This window comes from Aythya ferina, assembly GCF_964211825.1.
Source record: "Aythya ferina genome assembly, chromosome: 12".
Lineage (NCBI taxonomy): Eukaryota > Metazoa > Chordata > Aves > Anseriformes > Anatidae > Aythya > Aythya ferina.
Genome location: NC_140308.1, coordinates 13,883,752 through 13,909,412, shown reverse-complemented (window position 1 = coordinate 13,909,412; position 25,661 = coordinate 13,883,752). Strand labels below are relative to the sequence as shown.

The 25,661-nt window shown below is 38.7% G+C and overlaps 1 protein-coding gene and 1 long non-coding RNA gene across 25 annotated transcripts in view; one reads left to right on the top strand and one right to left on the bottom strand.

Annotated features, from left to right (window-relative positions):
* Window positions 1–24,445, bottom strand: part of LOC311443436 — a 39,891-nt gene extending 15,446 nt beyond the window's left edge. For 6 of the 18 annotated variants that reach the window (XR_014697260.1, XR_014697261.1, XR_014697262.1 and 3 more), the window contains exons 1-5: window positions 21,504–21,643; window positions 20,093–20,243; window positions 18,711–18,890; window positions 7,369–7,530; window positions 2,608–2,686 (exon numbers count right to left, since the gene is read on the bottom strand). This is a non-coding gene — a long non-coding RNA (uncharacterized lncRNA). The other 12 variants (XR_014697264.1, XR_014697253.1, XR_014697254.1 and 9 more) reach the window with 12 other exon arrangements.
* SMPD3 (sphingomyelin phosphodiesterase 3) overlaps window positions 1–25,661 on the top strand; it is a 121,271-nt gene that overhangs the window by 89,029 nt on the left and 6,581 nt on the right. For all 7 annotated transcript variants that reach the window (XM_084533582.1, XM_084533579.1, XM_084533580.1 and 4 more), the window contains 4 exons: window positions 9,044–9,119; window positions 15,718–15,873; window positions 20,181–20,270; window positions 21,582–21,645. In XM_084533582.1, coding sequence (XP_084389708.1) covers window positions 9,044–9,119; window positions 15,718–15,873; window positions 20,181–20,270; window positions 21,582–21,645 — 386 coding nt within the window. The remainder of the gene's footprint in view (window positions 1–9,043; window positions 9,120–15,717; window positions 15,874–20,180; window positions 20,271–21,581; window positions 21,646–25,661) is intronic.

Genomic DNA, 25,661 nt, shown 5'->3' with positions numbered 1-25,661 from the left:
CAGAAAAAAATAGTGCATAGGGAGGGGGGAAATGTCACCTGCATCTAAGTGACAATTTCTTGTCTGAAGTGTTAAACCACTGTTCTTTGCTGCTGGTAAGGACTCAGAGGAGAAGTTAGCAAATATATAAATCAGCCGATCCATTTTCATACTTTGACAGTCAGAACCCTTGGGAGACTCTGCCGTGACTCCGTGTTCTGGTGTTGCATTTCACATTAATTTAAAATACCTAAGAAAAGAACCCTTGAGTCTGCTTTGTAGGTTTTATATCTCTGTTGTCTCTTATTGCTGCTCTGCTCCAGATAGAGGAGGAAAGTGTAACTGACACAGGTGCTATCCTGTGCTGGTGATTCTAGCTAATAAGCTAGCTTGCATGTACTTGTATATAACACGATGCAGTTTTCTCAGGTGTTCTGCAGCTGTTGGTTTGACAAGTACATAATTTCAATTCATAGTATTTTTAATGAATTTAAAGGGAGTTAAAAAATGCATGTCCCTTGCAGAAGCTGGATTATAATACCGCAGGCAAATCAATTTTAAAAGTTACCAGTGAGGGCACCAGTTTGTAAATTACTAGAAGGCTTCAAAAATCATTCATCTTTAGATATAGGGGTATTAGTATATATCAATATGCTTAGTTGTACTGCTTTTTTTTTTTTCTGTTCAAATTTTGGACACTAGTGTAGTAAAACCAGAAAACTCACCCTTAACTTGACCTGATGAGTTACTGAGTTGGAGAGTTTGTCCAGCTCTGCTAGCAAATTATGCCCTTCTAGCCTTAAAATGTAATGGCTATAACTGTAATGTGAACCTAAGCCAACAAGATATGTAAATGCAAAGTTAGGGTAGGGAGGTCAATGAAAGAGGTACTCTCAAACTGGTTATTTACTGAGCAGAGCTTTTGGAGTGGTTTTCTTCCCACTGAGACTGGGAGAAGTGGAATTACACTGAATCAATGTTATTCTTCCTAGTGTTCTTGGTAGTAGGCTTCTACTCTTTGGCATCTTCTAAGAGAGATACTTTCAGCAAAAATAAGAATTCTTGTTTAAAACGCAGATTTGAACATAAAGCAAAAGCAAAACCACAGTCTTATGTGGGTAGTTTGAACGGGATAATACTACTCTAACACAAAGACTGTAGGAATTAAAAAGAAAAAATTATAAGTCTTGTGAGTTTTGCTAAATTTCTGAAAGAACTTGTGTTTAATTAGCATTAATTCCTAAGCTTATTAACAGATTTACTTTTCAAATTCTCTGAAAATTAATGCTGTTCTCAGGAAGTACAGTAATTGTGCAGAGAACATGTTATTATTCATTGTTTTAAAGGAAACCTAGCAACCTTTGCTTTAAGTGCAAACCTAACCTTGTTCTCAGAAGAGGTGGAGTGGTTGTAACAGATGGTAGAAGAGCACTAGCTCCAATTGCAAAACTGCTTCCAAGCAGTTTCTACTTATTTGCTATTCTCTGAGTGTCTGCTTTTTATGATAAAATGAGGGTCCCCTGAATTACCTTCTCTCATTCTTTTTTGTATTACAGATGCAGTTAAATTTTGCTTGGGTAATTTAAGCTGTCTTTATGGTTGAGAATGAAGGGGTAACTTACACTATGCAGTTGGACAACATATTGAGAACCTTTTTTACCTAAGGATTACAGAGAAAAGCAGGATGGCTGCTTTCTGAGGCCAGTAAGAGATTTCAGACTCTTTTCCTTGATCAGTTATCCCATACCTGTGTTATCCCAAAATATTAAAAGAAACGTCTAGTGCTGCTCATGATTTTGTTTAGATAACTCTAAAGCTGTCCTGTTTAACTCAGGAGGGTAACCTAAACATTTTCCACATGTTCAGTTTCTGCTTTAAAATGTTAATGTAAGAATTGGACAGAGTCCAGTAAACTGGCTGAGGCTTTTTTCTTTCTTTTTTTTTTTTTTTTTTTTTTTTAAAGGACAACCCTACCCATGAAACTTTACCATGTTTACTTCACCTTGATATAATTGAAGTTATTAATCCCAACCTTTTTCTCCTTCATTAGTGGGACACATTACAACTGTTGTGGAGGATGAAATACAGGACTGAGATCAAATTGTGGGCTTTATCCTTTTCAGAAAACAGAGAGCCCTTCATTCATGGCACCAATTGACAGTCAAACACTTTCCCTCACATATAAACTTAATGAAGCTTTCCCAAATAACTAATTCTCTGAGCTCATGAAGCAGCAGTTGTTGTCACATGGTAGGTGCAGAGAAAAAGAATTCTGAAAAAATCACATACTATTGTGGCTAAAAAGAATTGCATAGCACCAAAAAGAATTTTGTGCTGATCTCTAACATTTAATACTTTTAAATTTTATTTAATATGCTTAGCTTAAATTACTATTTTATTACAAATATATTAACTAATGCCTCTTCTTTAGCAGCTGCTACATATCCCCGTACTAGCATAAGATGCCTGTTTTTACTATAGGTCTAACCAAAAAACTACTACAAAGAAATCAATGTACAGGAATAAAATAAATCGTTCTTGGAAGTTACCTCTACTCTAAATCATCTGTGTGAGACAGGAATGTTTGAACTGTGTGAGTCACAGCAAGTCTTTGGCATCATCTCTTACCAGGAACAGGAATTAGCACTTGGGCACACAGTTTGATTGGTTCTTCCATTAGTTTCTTGATGCTGACTCTCCCGATAGCCTTGGAAAATAGATAAAATGGAGGGGGAAAAAAAGTCCATGAGGAATTGATAAAATTTCAGACTACAGAAAAGTTGAAAGAGAGAATCTGTATCACACGTTTGTTTCTTTTCTTGTCCTTCACTGTTATTGTCTGCTCATTGTACTAAAGTAGACAGGATGTCTACAAGATACTCTCCTAGTGGTTGAAATAGAGAGGAGGTACAAACTGTGTGCGGTTAACAGGATCTGAGAGCATCAAAGCAGGTGTGAACCATGAGCGTGTGGAGATACCGCTAGTGGGGTGTCATGCAGCTCTTTGTCTTGTGCTCACGTATTTTGAGTTCCCTTGAACTTCATCGGCTACATAAAGCAAGGTGAGTATTTCTGTGGGAGCAAGATGCTACTACCACTTCTCCTGTCACCCTACGTACCCTGCTCCTATTGTCTGGAATGTTTTATTTCAAAGACAAACAGTAACTCCAGCCCTTTGCTGAGATGATGTTCTTTGCAAATGCAATCCTCATGCTTTTGTTTTTAGGGAAAGGGCCTTTTTGTTGTTTTTCTTCCCCACAGAGCGTGCAGGTGTGCTTTTCAGCTTGGCTAGTTTTCCTTCATAGTGTGATCATTAGCTTGGTTTTTGTCATGAAAATTTGTTTGCCACGGAACTATATTGTACTTTGGATACATACCTTCTTCAAAGAGTAATGCAGGTACCACTACAACTCGTATTTACTCCAGTGACAAAACTGACACCTTAATGATAATTAATCTGATGAAATGAATGGTTTGACTCATTTACAGTCCAAGATGTAATTAAGCCATAATGGTGGAAGTTACAACTATTCTGTGTAATATCCCATCTCCCTGAAGGATTCTTAATGTTACATTGAGATTATTTACCTTCCCCAGCTTTGGATTTATTGCCTGCACGTGGACTGTGGGGTGATGAATTCTGTGGAGCTCCTTCTTCAGGAGTATGACAAAATTTTTATCTCTTTTCTGGTTTGCACACCTGGATTTCCTTCCCACGGAAGAGAAGGCAATGGCATATCCTTTGAACTTGTGTGTATTTGAACACTTCATACTAGAGAGTGCACATTTCAGTTGAGAAATTGTCTACCTTGCTTAGGATTTTTTTAGAATAGCTACCTCCAGGCAATAGGAAGCTTCTACAAAATACCACTAAAGATTAAATTTTCCTCTTAATAATCTTTTTGTTTCTGTCTACACATTATTGGTCAGTTGGTTGATTCTTTAACTGAGTGTCATTTGTTATGAATGGCACAGCCCAGATTTTTAAACATAAAAGAATGTTTCTTTCCAAGTAGTTGATTTTCTAACATAACAAAGGACAGATTTGAAGCTGTTTACTGAGGTGGTATTGAAATACCCCTGGTATTTAGGCAATATTTCTGTTTTTTTGTTTATGTATCTATTGATGCTTTTCTTGAGATCCAGATAGAACAGACCTGTTTTGCACTACTGGGACAAATGTGTGTAAATATAAACTGTTAAAGACAAGGTATTTGTCATGTTTACAGCTTTGTATACTTACTGTACTGGAGTATGATAAACATGTGATGTGCAAGATTTTCCAGTTAGCTCTGAAAATTCCCATGATAGCAAGTAATGTGATTGAATTTAAAGTTATTTCTTTCACTCTAGCTGTAAAATTTCAACTCTTGCTACTTGTGAATTTTTTTACTTGTCAACAGGAATCTTTCCACTGTAGCCCTGTTGGCTTGATTTCTTTCATGCGCATTGTTTATTATCTGATACGCATCTAACTGTACTACTTAGTCTGTATTGGACAAGCTTTTGATACACAATTTTGCACTGTATAGCCTAATGCCAGCATGGTATCTCCAATATATTCTACTAATGTTCTGGGACATAAGGTGAGAAGGAATCTTTTAAAAGAAAGTACCTGATGTCAGTCTCCTGTGCTTGAAAATAAAAATTTGGAGCTGTCAGTTTTGCACTTACTAAATTCACAGGTAGGTGATGAATGTAAATATGTAGTGGTAGCAACTGCCATTTTGATTTCCAAGCAAAAATTGCTTGAGCAAACTTTCCTCTTTATAAAAAAGCTTTTTTTTTTTTTTTTTTTTTTTTTAATCTCCAACAAGCTTCCCTTCTCACCCAACAGCTAACAAAATGTAGATGTTTAATGTTGTAGCAGGGATCAGAATGCTCTCCTAGCTTTTAGTTTTCCAGATGTTTGACTAGTTTGATTACTTAACCTTTGCAAATGTACTAAGAGTTGGAATATATTTTGCATATTTCAGCATAATAATGAAAAAAGTAACTTTGTTTCTATCAACTTAGAATTATATAACAGGGACACTTTGTGAAACAAGAAGTATGTTCTCTCCACTGTAATTTTACCTCTAGATAACGTACGACTTTTTCCTCATGCCATGATTATCCTATTTTACAAGATTGGGAACTTATATTTGGATACTGCTTTTCTACGTCTACAGAAATTTTTAGTAAAGGAGTCCGTAATACATTTAAGACTTCAGAATGCAGTATCTGAAGGACTTCCCTATAAAAGTAGTTCAATGGCTGTTACTGATTCACAGAGCTACTAGACCATCTGAAATGAACATAAGTCAGGCTTATGATGAAGCCTGGCTTATTTACCTACATATATTTATGTGATTACATTACTTACATGCGTCACTTACATTAAGTGATTGTCCCCCTGTACTCGGCTCTGGTGAGGCCGCACCTCGAGTACTGTGTTCAGTTTTGGGCCCCTCGCTACAAGAAGGATATGGAGGTGCTCCAGCAAGCCCAGAGAAGGGTAACAAAGCTGGTGAGGGGCCTGGAGAACAAGTCCTACGAGGAGCGGCTGAGGGAGCTGGGCTTGTTCAGCCTGGAGAAGAGCAGGCTCAGGGGCAACCTTATCACTCTTTATAAGTGCATTGAAGGAGGCTGTAGCGAGGTGGGGGTTGGTCTGTTCTCCCACATGCCTGGTGACAGGACAAGGGGGAACAGGCTAAAGTTGCGCCAGGGGTGTTTTACGTTGGGTATTAGGAAGAACTCCTTTACTGAGAGGGTTGTGAGGCATTGGAATGGGCTGCCCAGGGAAGTGGTGGAGTCACCATCCCTGGAGGTCTTTAAAAGATGTTTAGATGTTGAACTTAGTGATATAGTTTAGTGGAGGACTTGTTAGTGTTAGGTCAGAGGTTGGACTCGATGATCTTGAGGTCTCTTCCAACCTAGACAATTCTGTGATTCTGTGATTTTCTAGATAAATGTGAATTTGAATGTTTTTTTCTGTTCTAAGCAGCAAGAAGTACGTTTTACTTGTGAAGTGCTCACTTGGTTTGGTGGAAGTGGAACCTTTCTGCCAAGATCCACGTTGCAGGCTGAAATGAACACTCTGAGTTCTCTTCCTGCAGCAGTGCCACGAAACTGGTCAGGCTCAGTCACCACAGTATAATATAGCCTTGAAAATGGAACAGTCTAAAAGTAGCTACAGTATTTGACCACACAAAGGAACGTTTCTGTGCAGAATTACAGGGCTTGTAATATTTGGGAGGTCAAGTAGTTTTCCTCTCTGCACATCCCATAGTTCTTTTCCATCTGTGAAATACCAAATTAGACTGAATAATCAGTTGTTTTTTTTTTTAAATATACTAGTGCTTTTCTGTAGCTGGAAAATACACCAAGAGGCTGGAAGGATATTTATTTTCTCTCTTAGTAGTTGTCACAGTTTGTATTTATTTTCTCTCCTAGTAGTTGTCACGTATATGACAGAAATCAAAAAAAGTTGGAGGAAATGTGAACTCTGGGAGATGATCTGCTTTGGATGTACTTCCATGCTGGCACTTTCCAAAGAAATTCCAATTATGTTAATGTCTTCAGCTCTTGCTTTGGGCTTCTTCCTTTTTTGGGAGCTATGGGGGCACTATCCCCCTGTAGTGGCAACCTGGGGTGGCATTTGTTGTGCTGCACATAGCAGCAGTCAGTGTTTCCTCTAGGCCACTTCTTGTAATTCTCTGAGAGCTAGAGATCCCAAGTCCATTACAGTACAGATATGTGCATGCAGGGACAGTATGATAAATATTTCTTTCTGATTAATGGGTGTGAGTGTGATCCTATGTATAAATTAGTTTATGAGGTCTTGTCAGGCACTCCATTAAGGCTGCACAGGAAATTCTAAAGCAAATTTGAGCTGACTTTTTTTTTTCTCAACTGACTATAACTTATATTTGGATGTTTAGCTTTTAGATTTAATCTTTTGTGCTTTTTTAGATAATGATTCCATCTGTTTTAGGCAATAAGAGGATTATAAGAAGCACATTCTTGCTGTAAGAAAGAAAACTTTATGTGCAGTATTTTCAGCATTATTATGGTAGGTAACACTGGAAGATGGATCACATGCATGCTTTTTCAGTGCAGCAGGAGTCACTGAAAATTTGTAATTATATAAAAAATATATATTGTAAACTTTACAATATATAGTTTTTGGTGTTGAAGTCAAAATCTGATTCTGAATTCAGAAAATATTATTCATCCACGTGCCCGCCCTAGATAGTACAGGATTTAAACTAATGGTTTCCCAGTTTTCTCTTGGAACTGCATATGTTATGTAAGAAATTTGAGAGAACACCCCTTTTAGTTTACCTGTGACCCTGGGATACATTCAGACCAAGGCAGTCTGAGGGAGGAAGAAAGAGGTCTGCATACCTAAGCTCCTGCAGTAGTCGGCATCCATCCAGCAGATCGCCATATCTTTAGAGACCCTGCTACAGTCTCGTGTGTTTAGGAGAATCCTCTGGTGTGGGGTAAAATCAACAGTGATGTATTTTCCTCATCTTCCTCTGCCTTCAGGCTCCCTGGAGGAGGTAACTGTTTGGGAACAGCAGTAAGAACCCCATCAATATTCATTTGAAATCTGTCTAAAAGAGGACTGAAGAGACTGAGGACAGAATAATACAAGATGGTTATTGTATGCTCTTCTAGCTGGAACAAAAACTGGAAGTTAACAAGGTGTTGTTGAGTGCAAGTGACATAAATTCATTTACTGCAAATATGAGATGGTCAATTATTGGAACAGGGGCTTGGAGAGGTGGTAAATCTTCATCCTTGGAGCTAACGCAAAACTTGACAAAGGTCTTTGCAACCTCATCTAGTTGGGCCTGTTTGAGCAGGGGGTACGCTAGAGGACCCCCGGATGTCCTCTCCATTCTATGATGGTATGACTGATGCAAGTTGAGTCTTATGACAGAAACCTGAATTAATTCTTCTCTAAATGAGCTTGGACAGAATTATCTTGCTGTAGTATGCAAATAACATCACACTGCCTGAAAATTTCCAGATACTTTGGCAAGAGGGGTGCTGTATGATGTTGGGATACAGTGTGTAGTAATGGCCTCATTCTGTACTAAGAGAGAATCCTGCCTCAAGAGCAAACTAAAAACAGGCTCTGCTTCTCTAATTATTTAATTTTAAATTTTGTCACCATTGCTAAACAACTGCGTAAAGCCTGAACTGCCAGAATCTTCAATAAAATTGAAAGCCTGAACTAGAACTTGATTTTCATTTGCTTGTGTGTCCACCAGCAAATACATTTTTTAAAAAATGCTGTAGTATATGATACACAGGAGCAGTTACATTACATTCCAGTTTCCCTGGAAGCCCTGCTTCTTCTGTGCATAAAAGCAGGGGTGCATGTCGTATTTTAATCTGGTTGACAGACATGGGGGCTGCCGTTGTGAAATTATGGAATGGAAGAATGTAAATCCTTTGCTGAGACACAGCAAAAATCCCCCAAACCTTTGCATAAGAATGTAAAAAAATAACCAACCAAAATCCAAAATGTGCTAGGGATTGGAGGAAATGTGGTCAAAACCAGTATTTATTTCATGTTTCAGCCTTTTTCCCAGGGTCTCTTGCCATTTTTCCTTCTCCATTCTAACCTTACATAGAGGTGTAGAATTTAGACTGCTGATAATATAAGTGTCAGATGGCACGAGTGTTGGGATTTAATTGGTGTATGAACAAGAGCTGGGATACAAAATGGTGGCAAAATAACTGGCACTGAGAACCAGCGAGACTGTGAGGAGCTGGAGAAAGTCAGAATCATCAGAATCTTTGATGTAGTGGTGAGCAGGAAGGAGTAAGTGCGCTAGCAGCAAGATGGGACCTTGCGAAGGCCAAACATGACGATCAGGCGTCTCCAATGGGGGCGTGTGTGTATTCAAAATGGAGCTAGATAGAAAGAATGGTTAAAAAAAAAAAAAAAAAAAAAAAGGCTAATGGTGAGCACAAAGACTGCACAGCTGGGGTTGGAAGCGGGACTGTGTGAGCTCCTCTACTAATGACCGTTAATGAAATAAAGTATTTCTTCCTTCCTTTCCAGGTGCAAGTGGGAAGTACACCTCAGGACCAAAGAATTGTGGGATACATTTCCTGCACTCACTTGCAAGCTATTGCAGGTACTGCCCATGTTTGCTTCTCTTAATTTCTCACTGTTTCTAAGTGTTGGAATTCTCGTGCAAAAGTTGGCCAGCATTGCTCCTCCAGTGTTTCTCACACAGTGCAGTGTGCATTGCAAATAGCAGTGAAATAGTGAAGAAAGGGTAGACAAATGCATCACAAAGTCTTTCCATTTTCAGTCTTAAAATAATTAAGCATTATAAGATATGCAGTATTAAAAATCCCTTGAGAACTCTTCTTCCCTTTGTTCCCTCTTAAGTAAATACTGTTATTTTAGCAAATACATTACTATCAGCATTATTTGCATTTGTGGACCCATACTGTATCAGCTTATGAACTAAAATTTTACGAGTTGGAACAGTTTTTCCCATCAGAAATCAGTGGCTGGAGTAAGCCTAAATTCTCTGCTTTTACTTGCCAACTTTGTGCATAAATGGTTGGCAAATTAATACTACTGTTTAAAAATTTCCTAGGTCATGTATTAAAAACAGTCCCACTGCTACGTTTACAACAGCATGAAACAGCATACTGTGTGTCCTTTTTCAACAGTACCTTCTAAGACCGTTAGAGATAAATGAAATACAAAAACTCTTACCAGGGTGTAGAAGGATTTGTTTTAAATTTTCTCTGAATTATCTAAAACAGAATTCTCTAATAGTGTGTGCTGTGTCTGTGAGATGCATGGACTCTACTGTCCACTATAACTAGACTGGAATTCCAGGTAGGTCTGTCATGTTGTGTCTGGGCTTTTTCCTCCTCAACAATCATAGGAACTTTTGACTTTTTTTTTTTTATTTTTTTTTAATTTTATGATAGTAACTCAACATTCAGCTCTCCTTTTAATATCAGTATTCAGAACCAGACTGGGTGGTCTTATCTCCATTTTAGAAATCAACTCCAGAAATGGAGGGGAAGAAAAGCTAGTAACTTGAAGTCATTCTGTTTTAGCGTTCCTGTGTATACGTCTTGGAATGATGAAGTTTCTCCATTTTAGCTGCTAGCCAGAACACTCATCAATTAAAATTGACAAATACTAGAAATACTTGGAGATGTCTATGGAAATGTCTGTCTCCTGTCTTTTGCATCAAAACTACCAGTTCTAGATTTAAAATAGGTATAGTAATAAAGTAAAAGTCAAATCTACAAACCTTTACTTTGTGTAAGCTCAAAATTTAGTTTAGCCAGAGGGGTACACATCCTTAGTTTGTTTTACTTGATGTGACTGTGACTCCTGGGCTCCTGAGAGCTGGAGAGCACCACACAGCTGTCCTAGACTCGTTGAAGACAGCATGTGTGCTGCAGGCTGAGGCAAGACAGAAATGCAATGTAAACAGCAAAACTCTGAACCTATGCTGTACAGCATGTCTAGGTTAACCCAGTCAGACAGCTGGCATTCCTTTTACTTTGCTAGTGCTTCAATTGCAGAGACAGAATTGGGAACAAAACTGCCAGTCCCTAAAGTACATTGGAGAAACTGGATAGTTCTAAAGAAGGTTCATGATTTTTTCAAATACATTTTAACAGTGTAACATTCTTTAGTTTTCTATTTCTAACTCTGGAATTATATAGTAATGTACTGTGTGATTGCTGCTGTGGAACTGACATTTCTTGCTGTTCCAGTTCAGGTTATAAACCTCTGGTTTTCGTCCTTTTCCTTTTTAATCACCTAGTCATGTATTCTCCAAGGGTAAAAACACAACCTTCCATTTTCCTATTTATGTTCTTGCTTCATATTTTTAGGCTTATCTGGTTCAAGCAACATTCAAATAGAGCAGACAAGGATCTAAGAGTCTAAATGTCCTTTGATAAATTATATTAGTTTATGTAATGAAATAGAAAACTAAACTTCATAACAGTATGGCAGTGCTGTGCTTTCTGATTTGTATCATCTGATTCAAACCATTTCACACATTTAAAAAACTGACAAAAAACAGTTTGAGTATGTAAAGATGTGTTATCTATAAAAACAAGCACTGTTTAAAAGGTTAACCATTTAAACCATCTTGTCATACATGGCTAAGTGCAATTTGGCTTCTCTTCTAGGATACACAAACTTGCACTTGATAGTTCTGGTACTTACATGAGTATAAAATGAAGGGATCCAACTGTTTACGGTCAATGAACTCCTAATACTTCTTTCAAGAGATGTGCTAGCTAAATTCCATTCTGAGCTTTTTTTTTTTCAGAGCTAACTTTCACTTTTTTTCAGTATAACTTCAGAAATAGATGCGGATTATTCTCTCAATAGCTATTCCTGAATCTTGATACCTGTTTAAGAAATGTTGCTATGAAGGAGCTCTTCATTTCCATTCTGGAAGTAGCTGCATTTTCTGCAACAGAAGAGGGGGTCCTCTAATGAGACCTGAATGTAATTGTTTTCCAGGGGGCTGTTAAGTTTACATGTTTCTTTTATGTCTTTCAGTTAGTCAGTGATTGATGTTCTGGGAAGGCTTTGCTTTGTAGAACCCACCTACTTCCCAAGTCCCCCCCCTTTAAGACACCCAACCAAGCCATCAAAACAGAGTAAGCCTCAAGCTGTTCCAGCCCAGGTCCAGATGATGTAGCATGCTGGATCATGTCTCATAACCCGGTCATGCCCCTTTTTTTTGCATTTATTGTGAATCTGGTCATCAGCAATCAAGGTACCAGCAACTCTGAGTTCTCCAGCACTTCTTTCAAGCTCTACCAACCCACACACAGCTTAAGTAGAATTTACTTTGGGAGTGAGAGAGATCCCTCAGTGTCTAAGATCCCGGCTGAAAAATCAGGAGTATCTTTGGTGTTCAGCATCCTCCGGCAGTAATTCTACATAAATTGCTGAAGTAGCAAAGCTAGCTTATCCACACCATGGCAGTCTGCCCTTGCCCCCTCCTCTCAGCTCTGCTAACACAGCTGTTGTAAGCTGCGTTGTGCTTGACTAGGGACCTGACCTAGCTGAAAGGTAACTCAGCAGAACCCAGCAAAAGGTTTTTTTGTTGGTGGTGTTTGATGTGGTAGTCCTTTTTTTTTTTCTTTGTTTTGCTCCAGCCTACTCTTGCTTAGATATATTACATGGGTCTGCTTAATCCATCACCTAGTCAGGCATGACACCCAGGGCTAAACTGGATTCTTTGGTTGTGACTTGGAAGCAATGTTCCCTTTTGACTAGGCTTTATCCCTTACACTTTAGTTTTTGCTCATCTTCCCTAGGTTCCTTCCAATATATCCCCTAGCACAGATCAGCGCTGAGAACTCTGGCTTTGAGAACTTCCACTGCAACTGTTCCTTTCCAGCCCCTGACAAGGCCTGTGAGCTGCTTTGTTTGATACCTAGCACTCCTCTTAACAGCTTTCCGGGGAGAACAAAGCAGTCCTCCTATGGTACCTACCTGCAGTTCTAACTAAAGCCAGGATTTCACTTAAGCATTTCAAAAGTGAATGAAAAGGGTGGCTCTGACTACCCTATAATGAACAGAGGTGAAGTATTTGTTTATGCTGGCAGAGGCTTCCCATAATACCTTTTCATCCTTGTATGAAATGTGAAGCTGGAGGGAACCAAACAGAACTTGGAAATGCTGACTGCAGGAACTAGTCACAACATGATTACTTGCAGTTTTCCAGCCCAGTTACTGAGGAAAAGAGTGCAGAGCAATTAGCACAAATCTGTATTTTCTGGTTAATCACTGGTGGCAGTCAATCAGATCAGTGATTCTATCTGAACATTTAGTTAGAGCTGCAGGCTGGAAGATGTTGAATGTTATAGTTGGGAGTTATTACCTAGCTCCCTTCTGTTAATATCAACTGATGTTATTTCGTTTCAGCAGCAGACAGCTGAAATGTCTGCTTCGCTGGTTGTTCTGGATTCAGGCTTAGGTTCCCCTCTACTTTGATTCTAATTAGTTCAGTTACCTTCAACGCTATGGATCACTGGGAGGTGCTAAAACTATGCACTGCTAAGAACTTTTGCATCCAGTTGCATCCAGTACCTGCTGTGTAGCTACAGGAAGCTGCATAACAATAATATTAATCTCAGAAAACAGTTACATCTAGGTTGCATTACAGGATTTCTTTGTCATGGAAATGTAGCTCACTTGATTGCACACACTCCATTTAGTGTGCAATTGCTTCCATGACCTCTAGTGGGGAGAACCAGAGATGCCAGACTACCACAGGTTCTGCACCTTTTCTAAAAGGAAGTGACAGGTGCCTGCTTCTCAAGCTCCAAGGCTCCTATTTTTCTGAGGTTTTCTGCTGTGCAGTGCTGCTACAAAGGGTCACAATTCTCACTGAGGGAGACGTATATCACTATGTAGTTAATGCTTTTTTAATAGTGGCAATGCATGTTACCCATCACTTTTCAAAACATCCTCCTAAAAGCTTTTGCCCATCTTTTTTTTTTTTTTTTTTTTTTTAATGTTTTTATAAGTAGTTTTCTGTTTTTGGAGAATTTTACCTGTGTGTGTTTAGTTAGTGGGTTTGCTGTGTTGTTTCAGGTTGCTGTCAGAGTTTTATGTTCTCATAGGTAATGGCTGTATTATATTATCACTCATCTTAACTGAAACCACACCAGATATATACTTCCCAGAAAATGCATGCAGTATCTTGACACTTCAAGGATAAATAAGTCTGTCTTAGACAGTTAAGCAATAATCAGGACTTTGTGGGGAGCAAGATAAATTACTGTAGTCTTGTCAACAGGCACCATGCTAAAAGTTGCAAGGAAACAAAGGCAGGCCAGAAGAATGTGGTGGCCTAAGGTGATAAGCCAGGATAGAAAGATATAGATAATGCAGAAGGAGGAGGCTCTGAAAGAATCTTTGACCAAAGTGTATAAATACCTGATGGGAGGCTGTACGGAAGTTAGAGGCAGACTCTCCTTGGTGGTGCTCAGTAACAGAAAAAGAGGCAATGGGCACAAACTGAAATGCAAGAAGTGGTATTTTAACAAAGAAGGTTTTGTTTTGTTTTGTTTCTAATAGAAAGGGTGACTGAGCACTGGAGCAGGTTGCCCAGAGGCTGTGGAATCTCCATCCATGGAGACAATCAAAGCCCAACTGGACATGGTCAAGAGCAACCTGCATGAGGTGACCTTGCAAAGGGGATGAACCAGATGATTGCCAGAGGCCCCCTGGAACGTCATGCTTTCCCTGATGCTGTAATTTTATCCGTGTCTTTAGTTAAGCAGAATGTATATGTTAGTCACACACCGTTTGTAGTTAGTCAGTATCACCTGCTCCAGGCTGTATTTATTCCATGTGACCTATTTCTTGTGCTTTTCTCTAACTGCGTCCTAACTGTAAAGCTTTCTCGTGCTGTCTAGTATATCACTATGTATAATCAGTAAATACGTGAAGTGCACTTCTGCACTTCACATGCACTGTGGTAGTGAAGGTTTTTTCCAAGAATACAGGACTGGATTTGTGTCAAGCTGTGTGATTAGGGTATTATCTAAACGTGATGTACAAGCACTAGAAACTGTAGATCAGGGAAGAGATCCAAAGAGCACTTGTACAAGCTTGTATATTACAGCCCAACTGTTACAGAGTTGTGGGGAATAACTGATGAGTAGAAGAAAAAAAATCAGTTTACTTGCAATTTGAATTAACAGTCTGAAGAGATGAGTCAGTGTCAGGACCTACTTAAAGGTCTCTTTTCCTGGTCATGTTCTTTTCAATATTTCATTTAATTGTTTAGGATTGTAGCAAATCACGCTTGGTTGAACATTTCTGATTCAGTTTGTATTTAGCTGGAGCTTTCTTGGGCTAAGCATTATGTACTGAGCATGCTATTATCCGTGCCATTTCTTAATTTTGCACCCTTTTTTCAAGATGTCTAGTAATAGCATAGCTAATAATATGACTACATTTTATTTATGACAGTAATTACTCCACATTTAAACAACTACAGAAGTTCACCCTTTAGTATTAATTTCAGAATTTTGCCATTTTTGCCAGAGCATTTACAAAGACTTTTAATGACTTTTATCCAGTCATTCTGTATCAGGTATCCCATAGAAAAAAATGGTCAAAACCATGCCACTAAAGAAACTTTCTTCTGTATATACAACTTGAGATGCAGTATTTAACTGAAAAGCTGGACTTTCACCTAGTGTCATTCTATGTATGAATTTTTAATATAGCAAATTATATAGATGAAATTTCTCCATGTGCGGTCAAGGCCGCACAAGACTAAGGTACCACTTAGAGCTCTTGTAAATCTGGCTTCAAGGCTTAATTTGGCCTTGTGCAGACTTAGCACTGTGTGTGCTAAGGGTTTTTCTTTCCTTGTTATTTTAAAGAAAAGGTAGGCCTTTAATTTTGTTGCCTGCATGTGCTCTGTTGAAGGGATTATGTTTGATGGATAAGGGGAAAGAAAATGAGATTGGAATGGCTCTTATTTTTTATTTGATTTTTATAAATTTTATTTATTCCTAGTTTGCTTTAATCTCTACATTCTCTGAGTGAAACAAGTGAGGTGCAGACGCAGCTCTACAGAGACCTCGCACCAATGGAACAGCACTGGCACTACTGATTTTGCTGGACTCACGCAGCCATGCAGTGATCTGAACATCATCCTAAAACATCTTATTTCTTGGTATTTCTTTTTTTCTTTGCTACAGGAGACACTACTGTTCGGTGTGAGCAACTGGATATGCTTCAAGATTGGCTGTCTGAATTCAGAAAATCTACCTCCTCCTCCAGCACAGCCAATCCAGAGGAGCTGGTGGCTTTTGATGTAATCTGTGGAGATCTCAATTTCGATAACTGCTCCTCTGGTAAGACATGTTTTGTCTTTTCCTAGTGTGTACTGACTTGAACAAGAAATAGGAAAGTTCTTGATCTGTTTATCTTGCGGGTTATAGTAGTATACAAAATTGTGACTGACTTGTGCAAGGAAGGACTTGATACAGAAAATTCTAAACTAGGCCTTGTGATGAGCCAAGGATACGCAACCTCGGCCTCTAAGTAAATACGATGTTTTTTTAAGGCACAGAGAGCAGTAGTTAGTGCTGTGCAGCAGTAACGAGGAAGATGAATCCAGGGGTTTTACTTGAGTGAATTTGCTTAATGTTAGTATAGTGTGCTTAAAAGACACCTATTGTCATAGAATTTTATTTACTCATTTAAGGGGCGTATACTATGGGATTATAGTGAAGAAAAAGTACTAAATTCATGCGGTTATAAAAGTAATTTGATAGTGCATATACATATGCATGGGAGATTAATGCTATAGAGAGAACTCAACATTGCTAAATCAATCTTGGAAAAAAATAACTGATGCTGTGTACTTTTGTGTTTGTTTGTTTTTTTTAATGTTAATGAGTTTATTTTTCTGTATTTGGGTGCTGTGGACACTAGGAGAACTCCACAGAATCATAACTAATGAGTGATAGATTTACAAATGGTAGCCTTTTCCAAACATAGATATTTTGCTCTGTTAAGAGTTACACTGCCAACTCAGAGTGCAGGGCTGTGTTTTTGTATCATCTCTGCCTTCCCACTTGGTACAGTTCATGCATCCAGCAGAGATCCTTGCTGGCTTTATATGATGCCAACCAGCTCTGCTGGTTTGGAGCTGGCAAATGGATCAGCAGTGTCTAGCGGCCAACCTCCTGCAAAGCTGATGGCTGAGAGGCCTTTTGTGTGACTGGGCCAAAACTGCAGTACTGGGATAAAGTGCGCAAGCCAGGTACAGTGAGGGGTGAGTTTAATTACAGGGATTTCACCTCTGCTGTGTTACCAGAGAGAATGTGTGAAGTGCAGGTGAGCTCAAGCTGCAGCATTCAAACTGGGATTCAGCAATTCAGACCAGTGAGTTTGTGGATTTAACAGGTAAACGTGTGAAGAATATCACATGTGAATTCTGTAGTCTTTGTAAGAAGCCTAGGTAATTGAGACTGACAGCAACAACTGCACCAATAATAAAGCAAAGCAAAGCAAGTATCATCTGATCTCAAAAACAATTTGCATTCTCTAATCTCATGGTTTGTATCAGACGCTTGTAATGGAAGATTATAGCAAAGCTAGAGAAACATTTAATTGAGTAGAAAAGACCAGCAACCCAAAACAGCCCTTTTCTTCATTGCTAGCTCATTTCTACAAAAGGTAAAATCTATCAACTACGTGATCTGAAGTAAATTCAGAAGGGCCAGAAAAGGTGCTGGCAAGTGCTCTGCCTGGTAGAAGAATCCATTATGCACTGAGGAGATGAACAGTAAGCAATAATGACTACAGAATACTGTAGTGAAAAAAACAAATTACAAGGGTGGTAGTGGTAGTGAGTGTTTAGGGAAGGAAAGACGGATGCGTAGTTAATAGCAGGTCTTGAGCTGCTACGCAAACAGGCTGAGGCAATTCCAGCAGTCCCAGTGAAGGGAGGATACAGGAGCTGGGGGATCCAGACGGACACATCCATTGCTAGGAGACTGTTCTGGGTGCAGCACTGTTGGATGGATGGAGTGGCCTGAAGACAAGTATGCCCTTCAAGGAAATAAGTAATTCACTACATGCCAAAGGGGAGACTGCCCCATCAGGGTGTGCAGCTAAATGGGTTTACACAGCATGAACACACACAGGAGTGAAGCTGTGAGGTAGCACACACAGTCAGCATTCTCTGTCTGGGAGGTTTTGGCACTCTAACCAGTATATTGAACGAAAAGTACAGAGTATAATTAATGCTGTTGTGACCTGCCTTTTTAAAGCAAACACAACTATTTGCTTTTGTAAGTAATAGATGCAAATGCTGCAACTAATACTAAAGATGATTAAAAAGTAGGTTATAAAAATACATTTTATTCTTGCTATCTTTGTAACTTATTTACACTCCACTCCCTTTTAAAATTCACTCAGCCTAGGAACTGCAATTAAGCTGGCTTTTTGTTATGTGTAGATTGCTTTGTTTTCTTATGCACTAAGCAAGATTAATGCACTGTTTTAAAGTTGTCAAGTTGTCTTGTCCATTTTACATTACTCATTGTTTTAGGGAACATTTGTTAGGATTGCAACAATTTAACTGGTTTGGCCCACCCCCCTCAATAATCAGCTTTCTATAATTCTTTGTACATTTTTTTGTGTTCTTTCCTATTCCACAGACTGATACAGCAAATAATTAATATTGTGGCAGTAAATACCAAGCTTCTATTCTTAGATGTATTTACAGTACAGTTTTCAAAGATCTCCTGGTCCATGAGTAACCTTATGCTTATGACAGATTTTCTGAAACTCAGCTTCCTCCCTCCCCGCTTTAGAGAACATTAACCTAACATTAACACAGTAAATTCTCACCATGGGCAACATCATTAGACAGTTATCTTTCTGTCAAGTTGATTTGGACTCAGTTGTGTAAAACTTGATTGTTTTTAAACCTTTTAGTGTAACGTAAAAAGCATTCCAATCAGATGGGTTGAAGTTTGCCTCATCAGCTCTGACTTATAAACTACCAGCACCACAGTGGCAAATTAATCATGACAAATTTTGATCTGTCTTGGTTTTGAGGTAAGTTTTGTAGCCTAAAGAAATGGAGAACTGCACAGATTACACCTTAGACTCTACCACAAACATTACAGAATCCAGCTGGATGTTCAGACAAAGAGCAATTCTCTGCATTGCATACCTGGAAAATTTTAGGGAGCTCAGTCCTCCAGTCCTCTGCCACGGCTCCAGGATACCCTGGAAAATTCATTTTTCAGTCTCCTTGCTATTATGAAGATGTTCTCAAGGTAAAGAGCTGGTTAGAGTGGGGATAAAGCTGAAATCACATAGTGAGGTCGATCAGCTGGTGCAGATGCAGTAGCTGAAAGAAAATTGGCTTTATTAATCACTATTAATGACAAAACGGCCAGGTGCCCTGGTCTCTTATAACTACTGTACTCCACATTACCGTTTATGTTGTGCTTCCTCCGTAACAGGGAGAGGTTAACAACTCCTTTACTCAGCAAGAACGCTATTTTGCACTAGGAGAATCAGTTCAATCCCTACAATGCGTGAGCTGCATTGTCACGCATACAGCTTACAGTTCAAAGTTTGGCTTCTGACTTTAGAGAAGTCCATTTTCATGCCTACTTACATATTCTGTTGCCTTGACAATAGACAGTGATAAATAACAGCAGCAGGTCCAAATACAGGTGAATATTCCATTGATCCCAAGAGAAAAGTTAGAGTGTTGCTAAGAAATTTTAACCTTGTAAAAGGTACAAGTGATGCAAGAAAGTTATCAGGAGCTATTGCCAGTTTCTTTGCCATTTAACGAAAATGGAACTGGAGCAGCTGGTATTTTCAAGTTCTAATTGTACTCGCTCCTACATAAAATGATCGCTATGTTAAGCGGCGTGCACAGAACTAGGATTTGCTTATTTGTGTGTTCTGCATCTGAAACTGTGATGTATATGTTTTTGTAGGATATCTGTTATAATAAATAATCCTAGGAGCTTGATGCACTGTTAGGCTTTAAATGCAAGGAGCACAGTAACAATTAGGAAGAAATTAATTTGAAAGCTGAGAGATCATGACAATTATATTTAGAATGTCTCTAATGCTGTAGATAATATCTCAAACAAATTATCAATTGCCTGTCCTTTGTCTTACCTATTACAGCTTGAAAAGCATTCAGTGAATTCTTCTGAAACAAAGTACTAGCTCTTATCTTCAAATTCACTGCAATGTGTATATATGCCCCCAAACAGCCATTTCTGGTGCCACTTTGAAGTCAGTCCAAATCTCCATCATGTGATCTCAACAAAAGTTTTGTATAAGTGTAAGCAATGCAAACGTGAATGGCAGGGTGAGTCAGTATGTTAGAAAACCTTCAGTTTACAGCTAGAAACTTCCCCATCTGTCTTTCATAGAAAGACTTTGTAGGAAAAAGCACTGTTATTAGCAAGCATTAGTTGGAATTTCTGGTTAAGACATGATACAGCTGTGCAGTAAAACCACTGAACCAGTTCGCATCAATCCTCTAAAAAATATATGAACACTGAGTAGGAAGGAGGACTTTACCTTTTCTTTTGTGGCAGAACATAGTTATCCACAGGTTTAACAATGTATGGCTGATGTGCTTTTTCTTGGCCTTGTTCTTTCCCTGCAGAGGACAAGCTGGAGCAACAGCATTCTCTGTTTACACACTACAAAGACCCATGTCGAATTGGTCCTGGAGAGGATAAACCATGGGCAATCGGTAAGACCCTCTCTAGCCATCATTGTATGAACATGTTCTTGTCTGTCACTCACAGAACACCCACAAGCAGCTAACTGGCAGTGACAATCTGTGGAGACCAAATATTTGCAAGGGGTATTTCTCTAATGTAGTAACAATATTGTTTGTGAATCTTAACAATGTTTTGTTGAATTTTAATCAAGAAGCAGACATCTCAAACTCAGGTCCATATACTAGAGTTTATGCATTAAGCTATTGAATGCCTTCCCACACTTACTGTACTTCTTAAATAACCTCTAGATTACTTTGCAAAAAAGAGAGCCAAGTTATTGTTTCTGTGCTTTCTTCCTGCAACAAAAACATGCAGCTTTTAATCAGTGTTCCATTTGGCATTACAGAAATACTGTAAGTGAGGATTTACCAGTATTTTAACTTTACTGTGAATTTGCGGAGTTCATCTTATATCAGATTTCACAGAACTCAGATCTGGTGAAACTCATTTGAGCTCAGTAAAGTTCTAGATCAGGAACTAGTTTTTCTTCAGAGGAGCAGTTTTTAAGAATTTTGAACTACTTAAGAATGTGGCTTTACTCTGTCATAGCAGGGGAAAAAAGTTTCTCTGCTCCTGAGGAAAATCAAAGGGCAGAGACAACATTTTGAAAGGTGGCTTTAGGGAGGCTGGGATAGAGGAGTTGCTTGTGAAGACTAAACGAAGGCTGCTCATCTAGACCGGCAGGAACACACAGGCTAGTTCCCTGCCACTAGAAGAACCTACTACCTTTTGCTAATCTCTTGTGCATATAGGTTGAAAATGAAAGAAACAGTTAAGTCAAGAATTCTTAAGGAACAAGAGAGCATTCAGATTATAGAAAAGAGAAGCAACAGAAAACACGAAGCTCAAATTTAGACTGGAACACCTGCTGGGAAAACCTAAGAGGCTTAGGGTAGGGACTGTGCTTAGGTAAAATGGAACAGAAATCATACGGAGGGAGACAGCAAAGGAATAGCTGAGGTACTAAGGCCACGTATCCTCATCAGCACTGTTACCATTATACCATTATGTTACTACATTTGTTCTGAAAATAAAGAATCCCTCAGACTAAAAGCCTCACTTAGTCAGGTGTGAGATGCAGGCACTGTAAGAAGTACTCCTATGGTTACTATTTCTGTGAATTCACAGAAGTGAGTATCAAGAGCTTTCAAATCAGAACAGCGTTGTGTCCCACCCCTGCCACATACGCAGTCTTCACATACCTGTGTGCCAAGAAGTTTTCTGAGAGGCCAGTAACAGACTGCATGCTGGGACAGTCACATTTCCCTTTCTGTTCACAGGTACCTTGCTGGATCCTGAAGGATTATATGATGATGAAGTGTGCACTCCAGATAACCTACAGAAGTATGCAACTCCTGATCCTCCCACATGCTCTAAGTGATTCTTTAAAAAGCCAGTTAATTGCTTGCTATTTAACATTTCACAAATTGAGAGGTGTTTCAAGGACTGTAAAAAATAAATTATTTTTTCCTTGAGGTGTCTTGGGGCAGAGGGAAAAAAGGGAAGGAAAAGCGTCTGTTTCTCAGCAGTCTGTTGGAATTGGCTTCAGTGGGTGAAAAGTTGAGAGCAACTGCAGTCAGTGTTTTTGCCTCTAGAGTTGGTCCTACCTGGACAGGCTCCCAGGCCAAGAACTCCGAGCATGACTGATAAGGGTACGCAGTCTGAAAACCCCTCGCCAGGCAGCCAGTTCCACGGTGATGGCTCTGCAAAGGACAGAAACAAAAGGAAACATACTTTTATTCAAGTGAAAAAAATCATGAGGTTTAAAACACACCCCCCAACCAAACAACCCATGCTAGAAAGCTTCCAAAACTTGATGAATATAAAAAAGCAAACTCACAAGTAGAGGAATTAATTAAAATAGCATATCACACATAACTAGGAATGGCTGATCATTGTTCAGTGATACTAGTATGGCAATGCTTTAAAGAGGATTTGATACTGAGAAACAGTATTTTTGTTTTGAGCTAGTGGACTTATGGCAAATACAAAAATTATTAATTTGTAAGAGCATTTTTATTCACTTAGTGCAGTACAGGCTACCCCTGGTGGTCTTGGTATGTTTTGAACACATCTAGGATCTTAATCTAAGGTCTAGGACATTTAGGATCTTACTTAAACTCTAAGGTCTAGGTTTAGTTTATATTCAAAATATAAGGATTTGTTGCAGCAAGTCACGCTTTGCACATTCAAAAGCCTGCAAATTTTCTAGGCATTTCTATTCACGTGTTGAAAAACATGAATTTAGTACATGTGAAGAGGATTTTTGGGAAGCAAAAGTAAGGTAATTTGGCCTCTGCAATCAAGTTTGCAAATGCAAATCTGTATGTGGGTGTAACATTCTATTTTATGGTTCCAAGAGCAAGCTTGGAGCTCTTTAAAAAATAAAATCTGTGTTTTCAAGCAGCCTTTTGAGACAATCTGTCACCAAATTAATTTGGGGGGGTATCGTTTTATTCCCTGAAGAGTTGCTTGTATTTAGCAATTAGCTTCCACTGACAAATACATGAATGATAAATAGCCATTAAATGATCAATACAGGTTTAGAATATTACTCATGCTACCTATGTATATGCACAGCACCTCAGTTTTGAGGTAACTCAAGAATATTCTTGAATTTTGGTAGCAGAATATACACAAGAATTTTTTGCCTATTATTTTCTCCAATGTGTTTTTCTTTTAAACCAATGAAAAAAATTACTTAACAGGAATTTCAACTAGCTTTTTATACACATCTGCAGGGAAGCTAGGAGCTGAACATGTAAATTATGTAAAGGTGCTTTTATATTAGAGAAATCATCACTTCCACAAGAGGCCAAGAGAGCCAGTCCTCCCACATCTGCAAGGGACTGGTAAACGTAATTGTAGAAATTACCAATCAATTCAGTAAAATTCAAAGTCGTTAATGGAATCTGGGCTTTAAAGATTTTTTGAAGCATTTTTAAAAAGCATTTTTCCTAACATACGTAAGTGAAGTATTGAGGGACTATGGAGGGCTATTGAGCACTTTCCAGCTCACAAGGGTTGTCCATATATGCAGCAAAACAGAGTACAGCCTAAAATCGAACCGCTCTTAAATTTTTCAGTAAAACTTTGATCAAGCTTTACAGATATTTAAAGCAGACATTGAAATTGGCAACGTAAGCTCTTCAGAGAATTATTTCTCCATCAGCACTCTTCTGTAGTTTATAAATAAAATTAAGTAGTTCACATTATCAAACTAATTAGGCCATGAAAGCACTAGAACAACTAGTTCTTAAGTATCTCTTTAATGTTAAGTACAGCATACGTAAAACATTGGAATAGACAAACCTACTTGATACAAATAATGAGCAAGCCATTTATAATTATAGAACAATTAATAAGCTAGACGTAATCATCTGGGGCCCTCCAGCAATGCTAGGAGCTGCACAAGGTTCTATTCAGAGAGGCTTTGTGAAATGTACGCAACTGATCGTGTGTCACAAAGATAACGCTCACCTTCAGGCAAGGACTGGAATAAGCCACTTGTCTCTAAACCCTGAACGGTCTGGCACAGAAGAGCACCTTACAAGACAGCTAAGAAACATGATTTAAAAGCAAGTTTTTCTAGACTCCACAAAACTTCCTGTCTCCACTGCCAGGTAGTGGCTCCCAATCCTGGGCTACAGGCAGAACCACCACTAAGAGCTATCCTTAACTCTGGCACTGCCCACCTGGCTGAGAGATGCTCCCTTACGGAGTAAGTTTATGGCTCCCTTACAAACACCACTCTTCATGTTCCTCTGTTCATGGCAGCTGCAGGCAGTACTACAAAACCAGTGTCCAGAGAAATACAACTTTCACGTTTAAACTGAAGAGCTTCAGTCCCAAGTAACTCCAAAAAGGAAAAACTGAAGTTCCAACTACCTTTCTAGCTTGCCTTTCTTTGTGTCCTAGGAGATAAGGCAATTGTTCTGAAAAAAGTAAAATAAATCAGATTTAGTTGTGCAACAGTCATAATTAGTTATGTTCACTTAAGTTGTTAGTACTTAACCATTAGTATGGCATAGCTGAATGTTTGGCAGACACAAAAAGTAAACTGTTATGTGTACGTGATAGCAGTTTTAGTCAGAAGCACGTACATGCCCAAGTATAATAAATTCTCCCCAGGTATTTGAGATTAACATTTCTCTTCCATGAGCAATTGTGCAAGTTAAGTGAATATCTAGTGTTCACAGACATTCAAAGGGAAAGAGATGAAGCTAAAACAAATTCATCTTTCAAATTAATGCATGCACATTTTTGTGCACAGTACTGCAGCAGTAATCAGCAGTTTCTTCTACTTTGTTTCTTAATTGGCTTTGCCAAATATAAATACAATTTTTGAAAGAGGTCAGTTCCATCAAAGAGCTTGCTTTCTTGGATCAAGAAAAAGGATTTCAGGAAGTCAATCATTTGCAGTAGCTCTTTGTAATATCAGCTTGCAATTGGGGTGCAGGGAGTAAGCTAATTTAACGTGAGTTATTAGATGACAGTCTGAAATTGAATAATACATAAAAGGAAGCTTACTTTTATAAATTGGTTACAATAAACTCTAAGAACCTTCAATACTTCACTAAGTCCAAAGGGAGTTAGAAACACTGTGATTAAATAACCAGCTATATGACCATAATTTTGTCACTGTTATTTTCTGAAGGCACATGAAGTACTAGCAGGCATCAATTGACCCAATCTTACTGATTATAACGTTAATGAGACCTAATCAACTGTAACAAGTGCTATGTCCCCTGTCACCATCCGGAGCTTTCCAAAGAGACAAAGCTTGACAAAGAAACCACGTGAATCTAAACCACTAAGACACATCATGACAATCTCACATTTTTTCTCTTGTTTTTCCCTCATTCTGTACACTCACATGCATAAAAAAAAAACAACCAAAGAAAAACAATCATCAAAAACTCATGCAAAGTCAGAAACTGGGTGACCAAAAATATATTATTTTTTTCCCCCCAAGGTGAAATTAAAGGCTTTACACCTGCTAGAACCCAAGTTCATGGCTCAGTGGTTCTCCTGCAACAGTTGATGATGTAGCCTAATGGCATCATCAACTCTTACACAGGAAATCACAGAACCTTGAGCTCAGGGTTTGGCAGGTAAATAAAGGAAAATGATTTTCAGGGAAGAGACTTTGAAAAACATTTGCTTTCTTATTTTGAAGCAGAAGAAACATGACCTCATCTGGCCCTCTCTTCGGCACAGTTACCATGCAAAACAGCTGTGACTGTACTTGATATAAACTATTGGCGTGTTACCCTGTGCATGCAGTTACTGCATGCAACTCCACTTTCACGTGCACAACTGTCTGTTGTCTAGTGCTACTTCGGAAGATCTTTTAAATA